At 33.3% G+C, this 12,301-nt stretch overlaps 1 protein-coding gene and 1 long non-coding RNA gene across 2 annotated transcripts; one reads left to right on the forward strand and one right to left on the reverse strand.

Annotated features, from left to right (window-relative positions):
* Positions 1–2,815: 2,815 nt before the first annotated feature.
* LOC104114795 (uncharacterized) lies at positions 2,816–4,284 on the forward strand. The gene is made up of 3 exons (XR_004511718.1): positions 2,816–2,958; positions 3,337–3,404; positions 4,021–4,284. It is a non-coding gene; the product is annotated as an uncharacterized lncRNA (long non-coding RNA).
* On the reverse strand, positions 3,816–12,081 carry LOC104114796 (glutamate receptor 2.1-like). Its single transcript, XM_033660919.2, has 6 exons — positions 11,783–12,081; positions 7,419–8,198; positions 6,397–6,953; positions 5,692–6,004; positions 4,652–5,058; positions 3,816–4,534 (listed from the first exon to the last, which is right to left on the reverse strand). The coding sequence occupies exons 1-6, from the start codon at positions 11,997–11,999 to the stop codon at positions 3,938–3,940; spliced, it is 2,871 nt and encodes a 956-aa protein (XP_033516810.2). The 5' UTR covers positions 12,000–12,081; the 3' UTR covers positions 3,816–3,937.
* Positions 12,082–12,301: the final 220 nt, after the last annotated feature.

Genomic DNA, 12,301 nt, shown 5'->3' on the forward strand with positions numbered 1-12,301 from the left:
CATTGTTAGATTTGAAACTATTATTAGTTGCTAAAAAAATAGTTCCCTCGGTCTCATCAGCAACTACACTTGTTTCGGCAGTGTCAGTATTTTTGTGCTCATTTTTCTTTTGTGTATGCTTTTCTTTATTTTTCAATTTAAAGCATTCATAAATAATGTGAACTTTCTTATGACAACATTTGCACATGACATTTCTGTATCTGGATTTTGACCTTGATTTAGGTTTCTCACTACTTGAATATTTCTTATTGGATCTACCTCTTATGAATTCCCCTTGGTTCCCACTAGTTTTCCTAGTAATATCTCTATCTATTTATTCTTTTGATTTCAAAATAGATTTGATATCTTTATAAGAGATATTATCCTTTCCATAAAGCATAGTATCTCTTATATGTTTAAACGACTGGGGTAAGGAAATAAGCAATAACACAACTTGATCCTCATCTTTGATTTCATCATCTATGTTACTTAAATCTATAAGAAGAGAATAAAAAATATCAAGATATATAAGTATAGAGGTACCTTCAGCAAAATGAAAAGTGTAGAGTTTTTGCTTTAGGTAAAGCCTGTTTTCTACTGTTCTTTTCATATACATGGTTTTAAGCTTTTCCCATATACCTTTGGCTGAGCTTTCTGCTGCAACTTCACGCAAAACCTCATTTGAAAGATTTAAAATAATACCTATTTTTGATTTTTTTGTCTATGACGGCAAACTTCTCGTCCGTCATTTTATCTAGCATCTTCTCTTTTTCTTGCAGTGCCAAATCTAAGCCATCCTGAATTAGGATAGCTTCCATATTTAATTGCCACATTCCGAAGTTTGCACTTCGGCCAAATTTCTCAACATAAGACTTTGTTAGAGTCATCTTGGCTATTTAAACTAAACCGGTTAGATCTGGCTCTGATATCAATTTGTTAGGATCGAGTTACTGGGTAGTGCGGAATTTAGCCAAACAACGTTATAATGACAATTACAAAGACAATGCAAGTTGATAATAACAACAATTAAAGAAGATAAAAAAGACACAAATTTAATGTGGTTCGGTCAAGGTGACCTACGTCCACAAGCGGAGATAAGCAATTTTACTATACCAACACGAGTACAAAAGAGAGTACAAAATTAGAGTAAATACTCTAATTAGTCCCAAATACCCCAAGAGAATAACCTCACAGGATTACTCCAAAGAAAGGGTTCACACAAGTATTTCCCAACACTCACTTTCTTACAAAATACTCTATAATGAAATAAAGGAGGGGAAAGAAAGACAAGAGTGAAAAACTCTTGAATTGGTGTATTTTCAAATAAGGAGAAGCTCCTCTATTTATAACAATAAATCTTTGGCCTAATAGTGGATATTATATCATGGCAAATATCATGATCCACAAATTTTGTTATATTGGATATTATGTCATGACAAATGTCATAAAAATTTGGTCATATTATAATTTTGCTGCCGCACGAGAACTTCTGACCGAAAGGTCTAAGATTTACACTACTACATGAGAATTTCAGGCCCCGAGGTCTGAAGTTTGCACTGCTACAAGTGAACTTCAGACCCAGAGATATGTAATTTGCACGGCTATATACGAACTTAGGACATATGTGTCTGAAGTTCGCATTGCTACAGAAAAAACTCCAGACCCGAATATCGGAAGTTAGCACCGCTACATACAAACTTCAGACTCCTAAGTCTCATAAGTTTACGCTCCAACACGTCATCAACTTCAGACGATTAAACAAAACATTCTGATAAAGGGGGTATTATCACAAATTATTTCTTTTTCGGTAAACGAAGATAAATGTGGAGTTTTAGAATTAAATCTGCAAGCTAAGAATCGTTGGATAAACCGGTGATATCGATCTAGCTAGAGGGAGAAAGAAGACGAAGATGAAAAGGAAATTAAATTGATATGGGATATGGCCAAGGACGTTTTTCTTTCAACGGAATCGTGAAGATGGTGTATGGACTTTATCTCTTATGATTTTATGGCACTAACTCATAACATTGGAATTTTATAGAGTAATAGGATTGGATTTAAATTTTATGAGTATAATTTTTAAGGTTTTTAGCGTTAACTTATTATATTTTTAAAGTTATGGGTTCATATCTACTATTTATATCATTTTAATAAATTTTTATATATAAATATTTACTATATCGAGAGTTATGGATTCAATTAACCCCGTTGGTAACACATTACATGCGCCCCTAATTATAGTGAAACTTCAACATCTCGAAGTTGGTGCATCGTTGGCAGCACAAAAATGCAAAACCTTTTTGGGTAGAAGGGCAAAAATATCTTTTTAAGTCAATTTTAACGTATTTGTGTATAATATTTAAAATACCAGGTATGGATTAAATGAAAGAGTCCAAATAGGCTGTTGTGTGAAATTTTTAGGAAAAATGACACTGTATAGCGCGCTCAAAATAATTGTCGAATAAATATAGTATGTTTTTTGTATATTATATACAAAAATTATATAAATTTATACACTTTTTCGACCATCGAATATAAATAATTTCTAATTGAGGTTAAAATTTTTAAAAACTAAATTTTTACGTGCCAAAGTCCATCTAGGAACCATGGGAATAGTTAGGGATCTTTATACAAATAGCTCGTCGAATTTGTTGTTTATTTTTCTTAGTTGGTATACATAAATTATATATTAATTATATATGATTATGTACATATTATATATATATTTATATATATATTGCTGGTTATTTTTAGTTTAATCAATTGGATGAGTAGCTATTTGGGTTAATTCTTCAAATAGAGAGGTTATTTATGCAAAATAAAGGCTATTACGCGTGAAGGGGCTTCGGGAAGGAAATTGCAAACAAAAACGAAAAGCTAAAGAAAGGATAAGAGGGGTTTAGAGTTGCCGACGAAATTCATACACAGGCAAACAAAATTTGCCTTCTGCCATACCCTTTTCTCGCCATTGACGCACCCGTAAGAAAGCTTTCCATTTTCTTTAGTTTTTCTCTTCTCTCTTCGTTGTTTGCTTGTCATTTATATACCAAAATAATTATTTCCGGTTTCAAATAAAAGTTAGAATTTGGATAATTAAATAGAGAAGTTGGCATTATGGTTTTGAATTGGCGGACCTTATTATTTCTAGTAATAGATTTTATTAACATTATAAGTGAGTTTTAATTGTGGAATCAATTCACTTGGTGTATTTTAGTTGTTTGAGTGATGATGAGTTAGTACCGGAGGATTTAGAAGGAGCTCAAAACCTAAGGTTTAAGTGTAGTTAATTTTGGCTTTTTTTGGTTGATCCTTGTGTCCTATGACTCGAATTGATGGATTATCTTGTGTTATTGTTAGATTAACAAAATACTATAGGCCGACATGGGAGATGGTGTTTGAGGCTCGTGCCGTAGTTGTAGCTTGAGGTGAGTGGGAACCCTCTCTATTTCTAGTATTTGTTTATGTGCTCCTATTTGTTAAGTACTATGTGTAATTGACTACTTGTACATGAGATTTTATGTGAATTACTCGTTCTTACTTGTGACCTGTTGTGAATTAAGTTGTATCATAGTAGCCTGAGACACTTCATAGACGATAATGCTATATATGACGAAATACGTGTTGGAAAGTATTAGATTCTATATATGGCTAAGGCGTTGAGCCTGTAATTGTAGTACAACGAGAGTGTGTAATTGAACTAAAACACAGACATATTGAAGTTAATGGAAAACATGTCCATTGCAGTTCCAAGATTCAACAGAACACCTGATCAGAGCCATTGAATATTCTCTTCTATCAAATCGCTCTAACATTATCTGATTTGTTCTTCTGCACAATGGAAGAAGTAAAAATGAATTTAATACCATGTAAGAGTCATGTTAGAGGCTTACTAATATTAAAACTATCATAACCCGTTTCTGCACCAATATACAAATCAAAAGCTAGAAAAGAGAAAACATCATTGTCCTGCACTTAGATCAACCGCCGACTGAATGACACTCTCCTGAGTAGTACTAACTGCTACATTCTCTTCATGTAAAGGTGGAGTTCCTACCTCTCCTGGAAAATGAAAACTCTGCTCTGTATAACTAGAAATGCTTGGACTTGGTGGTCCATTCGTTCGTGGGGAAGATAGCATTGACAAGTTATCATTTGGACTATGTGAACAATCCATATGTGCTGAATCTCTCATTGTATCTCTTAGTTCACTCTTCTTGAAAGTATGGCAACTATAGTCCTTTCTGTCGAACTTTCTAGCCATGATTCTGACTCTTTCACAGAATGAAAGATTAGATCGTTTTATGATGTGCCAATACTCCTGCATGAATTTTGTCAGAAAGATGAGGAGAGCCAAAATTGCAGCAACTGCAGCTATGACAAAGAGTCCCCAGAAGCTATCTAGGCCAAGACTATTGGAGGAAAGTGAAGTGCTAGAATCTGAACAAGTAGATTCCCCAAACCATGCTTTCTCTATTTGTACCATCTTTTCACTTTCTGTCACACTTAAAACTGCCCTTGAAACATCAGGTACTAGTGGAGATCCCATTGGGAAGACCTAGATGAAAATCACAAGAATGATGAGATCATAATATTACCGCCTTAGATCGCCTCTACCTGTTATTCTTGTACTAAACAACAACAAAATATATTGAGAAAAAGAGGAGTTACTTACAAAGCCAAAGCCATCAGCCTTATATGTAGGTCCAACGGTGGTAAACTTCGAGCAATAATTTGCAAGGACAAGCTTCACATAAGGAATCTCATCAAAAACAGCAGCAACACCGCCATTTGCACTACCTTTAGAGAGTAAATCAACACATTCCTCTGGAGTGTTATAATACTTAAGCCTATCCTCATCAAAGTTCATTTTTCTTAAAAGTCCCGGTACGAAAGAACCCTGTAGGTAGCCCACATACTCCTTATTCTTCAGAAGTTCTTTTACATCTTTAACAGTTGGCTGGAGTTTTTCAACTGTTAACATTGACGTAAGACTTGCTGTGTAGCTTGACGTCAATATTAGTACTACTAGAAACCAGATAACTAACACAAACCTAGCCAAATTGCTTACTATCTTCTCCTCTGCCAGTATCAAGATTCAAAAAGGAGAAAATTCAGATTAGAAGTTTAAAGCATTGCTATATATAAGAGTAATAGCTAATTCAGATTGAAGTATGTTCTCTATTTATGTATAGAGAGAGTAGTTAGATACTCCTCAATTTGCCCGATTTGTATATACAGTTAGACCTCTCTATAACAGCATCCCTATATAACAGTCATTCACTATAAAAGTCAAGTTTTTCTTGAAATTGATTTTTATTTTATGTTATAATATATTTCCTCTATAACAACACTTCACTATAGCAACAAAAAAATATCTAACAAATAAGACTGTTATAGAAAGGTTTGACTGTACTCCCTTTATTTCATTTAAATGACGGTGTTTGACTGGATACGAAGTTTAAGTTAAAAAGAAAGACTTTTGGCATATATCATAAGTGCCAACTTGTGGTCTTAAATACTTAAACATACCATGACATCTATATGAATGTAACATCATGTAACTAAAGATAAAATGAGAAGTTTAAGCTAAAAGAAATTTCAAATATAGAAAGGTATCATTATCATTGAAACAGATTAAGGAACAGACTAAAAAGAAAAGAGTATTATATAAAATGGAACGAGAAAGTACTAAGGAGGAGAGGGAAAAATTACTTTGTGCAAAGACCATAGTTGAGAAGGCAAACCAAAAGATCATGCCAACTTGGTGACTAGGAGGTCCTCTGAAGTCTTCATTTACTCTGTGTTCAAGTAGCCAAATGACAAAGCCAATGAAAACAAAAGAACAAAAGCTTGTTAACCATAGCTCCCAAGTCAATGGCTTCAAGAATACCCATGCACTATTGCTATTATCGTCTTTGATTGGCACCATCATTGTAACTCCAGATTCTGTGTATGGTAATGTGAAATCAACATATTGCGATCTATTCGAGACAATGGTAGTGTCCCCTGCAACAGCATCAAAGGTCTGCTCATTGGTTAGTACTAGCAACTTGTTAAAATATGCAAGAAACATATTTATCTTAACACCAAAGATGAAGTGCAGGCTCTTTAGTGGAGTAACAAAAGAAATCTTAAAAATAAGGAAGGAGCTTCGTTTTTTTCTCTAGCGCATTCTAAGGTAGAGTAGGCTTATGGGACGACATGCACATCAGAGAAATAGAATGGATTTCACATCGATAGAAGTCAAGTCCTTGTCTTTCTCTCAATATGTAATAGCATTTCCAAACACTTCATATCTTTTGGGGCTGTCTAAAAATTCCATAATTTTTGTATGATGTCTCTTGCACTGCCCTTTCTGAAAGGTTTCAAAGATACAAATGTACTAATAAAGATAAAAAGGGAAACTAAGAGATTTACCCCAAGAAATACTTGATAAATAAGATCGTCATAACTTTCAGTAAACTTTCCCGGAGCTGCAAATGGAACATATTCATAAGGAACATAATATGGTAATGCTTCCATCACTGCGTCAAAAACATTAATGCAGTAACCAGTTACTGTTGTTGTGTTAGTAGTAAAATCTGTTGTAACTTTCACAAACTCACTGAAACCATCCTTCACTGGAACTCCAATCTTCAATTTCTTCCCATTTGTTGGAATCACCCAACCTTTAGGAACAGAAGTAGTGTCACCAGGCCATATAATAGAGCCAAAATTAGCCTTAGAAATTGAATATACATTGTTTGTATTTCTCAAATTCAATTCTTTAACAATCCCATTTTCTCTTGTCCAAAAACCAATTCCTTTTGCACCATTACCAATCACATTAATTATTTGATAAGCTGGTGACTGCAATTGCCCTTCAACAATTTGGAAGTCTCCACTAAAGCCTTTGAAAGTAGTGTTTAGTATAGCCTGAAGAAGCTTTGGACCATCCTTGGAAACTCCAAAAGCTTCAAGATCTGTTGCATTTCCTGAAAATTTTAGAGATGTCAAAATCAAATTATTTTTTTTAACCTGACCAAATCCGTCCAAGTTTAAACGGGTTGGATTATGACCCATTTGTTGACTTGATCGAACTGTTTGAACCATTAAACCCAAAATGGCCCATCAAACTATTATGTCAAAACAGGTTAAATAGAGTAACCTAACCTAAAGATACAAATAATTTTTGAAGATTCAGAACTATGTAAAATATGAAGAACTTAAGCTAATAATTTAAGAAAAATACTTTTAACTTTCACATTTTTTTCAAACAGCAAAATGAAAAAGAGGGGAAGGTTGGACCATGTTGGACAAGTTGGGTTATATGATCTGTTATCTGATCCATCTTGACCCAACTCATTTTAATCCAAGAAAACCTTGGTCGAATTGGGTTATGATCCGTCCATTGATTTAATCGTCCAATTTGATCCAACCCGTCCATTTTCCATTTGTACCTGAGATGTTTGGTTTTTGAAAAGGTGCTCCAGTGGTTCTTGATTTCTCCACTGCCATGGCTAGTGCAGTGGCTGAATCATAAGCCCATAGTCCAAACACATTCAATTCTGCATTAAGAATTGTTGGATTTTCTTGTTGAAACTTCAATTTCCACCTTGTAGTAAAATTTTCAAGCCTTTTATTTCTGGGGACATAGGACTTCACTCCTATAACACCTTGCATGGCTTCAATAGCTGAAGAATCCATAGAAGTGAGTTCATTTGCCATAGCATCTGTAATAATCCAAACATACTCTTCACTCATCATTCCAAGTTCTTTGGCCTTAGTAAAAATTCGGGTACCAAGTGAAGTTGTCATATGCACAATGAAAACCCGAGTTTGCATACTCATTAATTTGGAAAGTTCATATTTTATCTGAACATCAGTGGCGAATTCAGGAATAATACTTCGATAAGGGATACGTGCATTAATTTTTTCTAATGCATCTGCCAAGAATGGTATAATTCCTTCTCCAAATTGATTGTCAATATATATAGGGACAACTTCTCTCCATCCAAAAGATTGGACAATGGAACTAATGGTTTGAACTTGAGAGGAATCATTTAGAGTGGCACGAATGAAGTATGGACTACGAAATGATGAGAGGGAAGGACTTGTAGCAGAAAATGAGATGATTGGTACTTGAGATTTCTCTCCTAAACCAATTATGAAATCAGCTTGCATTGATGATGTTGGACCTATTATGGCTTCCACTTCAACATTCTTCAATAGGTCTAGTGCTGCATTTTCAAAGAAAGAATCAGTAAAAGTAGAGTTTAAATTTCATACAATAATAATCATGAAAGAAATTATTTTAAATAATATTTATTGATATTCAAAACATGATAAATAACATGTTATATAGAAGGTAATTTTATACTGATAGATATAATTTCTTCACACTATTGGTATATATAAGTTAAACTCGAGAATTTTTGCATTATTGAGGCTCTTAAAAGGTAACTACGGGTTGCTCTGATGGTAAGGAACTTCCACTTCCAATCAAACGGTTGTGAGTTCGAGTCACCCCAAGAGCAAGGTGGGGAGTTCTTGGAGGGAAGGATACCGAGGGTCTATTGGAAACAATCTCTCTACCTCATGGTAGGGGTAAGGTCTGCGTACATACTACCCTCCCCAGGCCCCACTAGTGGGATTATACTGGATTGTTGTTGTTGTTATTGTTAAAAGGTAACTACGGGTAATTATCCATACTAACTGAAGTTACTAATCTGGAAAATAAACAGATAATCTACTACAACAGTTAAATTACATTAATATTATAGAAAAATTTACCTTGCAGTATGTAAGTTAAGTCCAATAATGTAAGTTAAGTCCAATAAAAGTATCTCTGAGTAATAGATTTCAAAGAAATCAAAATAAAGAAGAGAAACGTGTGTATTCGTTAAAATTAATCGAGGTGTATATAAGTTGACCCGAATACCACAATTATATAAAATAAAAAAAAGTTGTTCTGGGGTTGCATTATTGTACTAGTATAGTACTTAGCTAGCAAGATTCACCATGGGAATCTAGAAAGACCTGTTTGGCTGTTTCTGGTTAGCTAAGGCTAGATTTTCGACATCCTTGACCTTCGATATAAAATATACACTCCCCTAATTTAATAGTCAACTTACCTAAAACACAATGCCATTTGCTATAATATGATGTACTTTATTTGTTATATATTATATATCAGTCGATCTAACTAGTTCATGCATGTAACTATCCCCGCTAATGGTTCAGTTCGGCCGGTTATATTATAAAATTTGTATCATACTAATTTTTCGGTTATTCTATTATGTATATCTAAAATTAGACTTTTAGAAATTGTATCTATCATGTCGGTTTCTCTTCGGTATCGGTTCGGTTAATTTTCGATATATTTTTAAGTGTCACTTAAAAGCCACTAATAGAAGCAGAATGCAACAACACACGTACTTTTATAGGATTTAGTAAAACTATCTAGACATTTTTACTATTTAAAGGGTAATGAATTAAGAAAACATGAAAGATGGTCAGAGTATAGATCTATCAACTATTCTACAACATCGTAAAAGAAACTAAGCAAAGACAAAGAAAATATAAATCACACGAGTGGAAAGATTTTAAGTAAGTTGGGACTCAAGAATAAAGTCTATAGGAGATTAAATATTCGAAAATATAAATTTAAATCATACGAAAGAAAAAATTCAATACATTGTAGTTTGCTATAATCGCTAGAATACCTTGTGTCTTGCTAGTGAATATGTTGGAAATAATTTAGTTTCAATAGTAGTATAATAGGTTTGGGAATAAGGATTTTGAGTTTAATTACTTGTTGGCTTGTAATCGTTTTCATAATTTCAAGACCTAAGAAAAATGTTAATGCTTTATTATTTTCAAACTTAATATATAGATATATTTTTTTCATGTAAATATATTTCGTACGGTATAGTTCGATATTTTTTCGGTTTATTTTCATAAAATAAAATACATACCTAAATTATCGGTATAATTATAGATTTATATAAAACTTACGGTTTTATTAAAAGAAACCTAAAAATCGATTCGGTTCGATATAGTTCGGTCGGTTTAGTCGATTTTTAAATATCTATTGACACTCCTACGTGTACCTGCATGCTTAAACACTGGACCAAAGGAACTGTACTTGCCATGTCACCAACCTATTTTTAATATCTCGCTACTATTTTTTTGTTTTCACCCCGTCCGGAGATCAGACTAATTCAGATTTGTATTGTGTAAGGTCTTAGGGGGAAGTGCTTTTCTTCTATTCTTAATACTCGAATCCGGAACCTTTTAATTAAGGGTGAAGGGATCAAAAATTATATTCTTCCTACCACAATTCTTTACGGTCATTATCTTATAATTATTTTTCGGACCCCGTGCATAGTGGAAACTTAGTGCATCGAAACCTTTTAATTAAGGGTGAAGGGATCAAAAATTATATTCATCCCACCACAATCCTTTACGGTCATTATCTTATAACTATTCTCCAGACCCCGTATATAGCGGGAGCTTAGTGCACCAGAACCTTTTAATTAAGGGTGAAAGAATAAAAAATTATATTCATCCCACCATAATCATTTACGGTCATTATCTTATAACTATAATTCTCCGGACCTCGTGCATAGCGGAAGCTTAGTGCACCAGAACCTTTTAATTAAGGGTGAAAGAATAAAAAATTATATTCATCCCACCACAATCCTTTACGGTCATTATCTTATAACTATTCCCCAAACCCCGTACATAACGGAAGCTCAGTTCACCGAGCTGCCATTCTTATCGTATAACTATTCGCTTATTCATTTCATAAGTTGTTACGGGTCCTCTTTTCAAACCGACAGTCTGGTCGTTCAAAACTTTCTATGGTATTAGCTAGAAAATGTTAATAGTAAATTATAAGGGGGGGAAAGATACTTACGTACATTAGTTATGAAACAGTGGTTTTAAATTAAACAAGTAACCATATCTCATATTTTTTCGTTCTTAATTAATACTCGACTGACTAATCAAGACATTTAAAATAGTACGTCGAAGGTGATATATTAGAATATTGAACTTACCGAACCTGACATTTCTATATGTTCCAAAAAGAAACCAAATTACTAGAATTACGAGTCAGTGCCATATGTTTCCAACGCATGTACCTATACAAAATTATGTTTGTTTCCAATTATATAATCAGAAAATAGGAATTAGTGACGGACGAATTTTGTAGTTGAACGACATATTTTCATTATTACTAACGATGGATTATTATAAGTGACGGATTATCGAAAATTCTATTAGTTATATGCAATTAAACCGTAGATAACAATAAATTTTGTAGGTAATTCTTTTTCTTTTATATAAATTATAATCAGTTCTATGAACAAATTTCTAGCTTAATTAAATTATTACTTACAAGTTTGAAGTTTGAACTGGTCAACTGGACTAACAAGAAATGTCTGTTACTACCACTCTACCATGATATTCCTGTCTCCTATAATAAAAATTTTATTTTCTCTAAAATCTTTAATTATATTTTTAATTGACAAAGTCATGAAGTCAATATCAAAAGGATTAGCTATGATCAATCATATACGTGTACCAATCTAGACCACTTGAATAACATTAATAGAATGTCAAATTAAGATCATAGATTGTCTAGTGTATTTTTATGGAAAGTTTTTAATACAGTTTTTGATCATATGGAAATGAAAATAGACATATGGAGTAGATTAGTATCGACTTAGTACGTACACTGTTGTGTAGTTTTCTTAAGTATGAATTTCTTGGTGCAAATAAAAAGTTTAATGTTAATATATATATATATATAATTTACCTGCTGCAGCAGCAGCAACAACGTCTCTCTTCGAGTCCCGAGTATGGAGAACCAGTCTGGTCTTATAATCAGAGCCATGATCAGAACTATAAAAGTCAGATAAAGCCATGGAAATACAGCTTAAACCCATTTTCCCAACCCATTCATCCATGTCCATCACAACTCCAACATTTATGGGAGCTGTTGTTTTTCTGTTTTGTGCCATGACCATTTCCATGCAGAAAAATATACCTAAACATAGGAAGAAGAAAGAGAAAGAGGAAGTAGAAGAAGAGACTGAGAAAAAGAGTTTGCTTGTTTTCTTTCTCATCTTGACTAAAGATGTCTTTGAGTCTGATTAGTTGGACAGTTATTATAGTTTTATAGAGAGATTTAACTACTATTCATTATGACATTTTAATAATAAGTTTACCAACAAACTTTAGGGGCTCTTGGGGTTATCTTGAATCAGTGTAGGTACTAAGACGAATTTTAAATTCTTCTCGTGCTTATGTACCTTTTGTTTTCTTTTCTCGGTGT

The sequence above is a fragment of the Nicotiana tomentosiformis genome, chromosome 12 (genome assembly GCF_000390325.3).
Source record: "Nicotiana tomentosiformis chromosome 12, ASM39032v3, whole genome shotgun sequence".
NCBI classification, from domain to species: domain Eukaryota; kingdom Viridiplantae; phylum Streptophyta; class Magnoliopsida; order Solanales; family Solanaceae; genus Nicotiana; species Nicotiana tomentosiformis.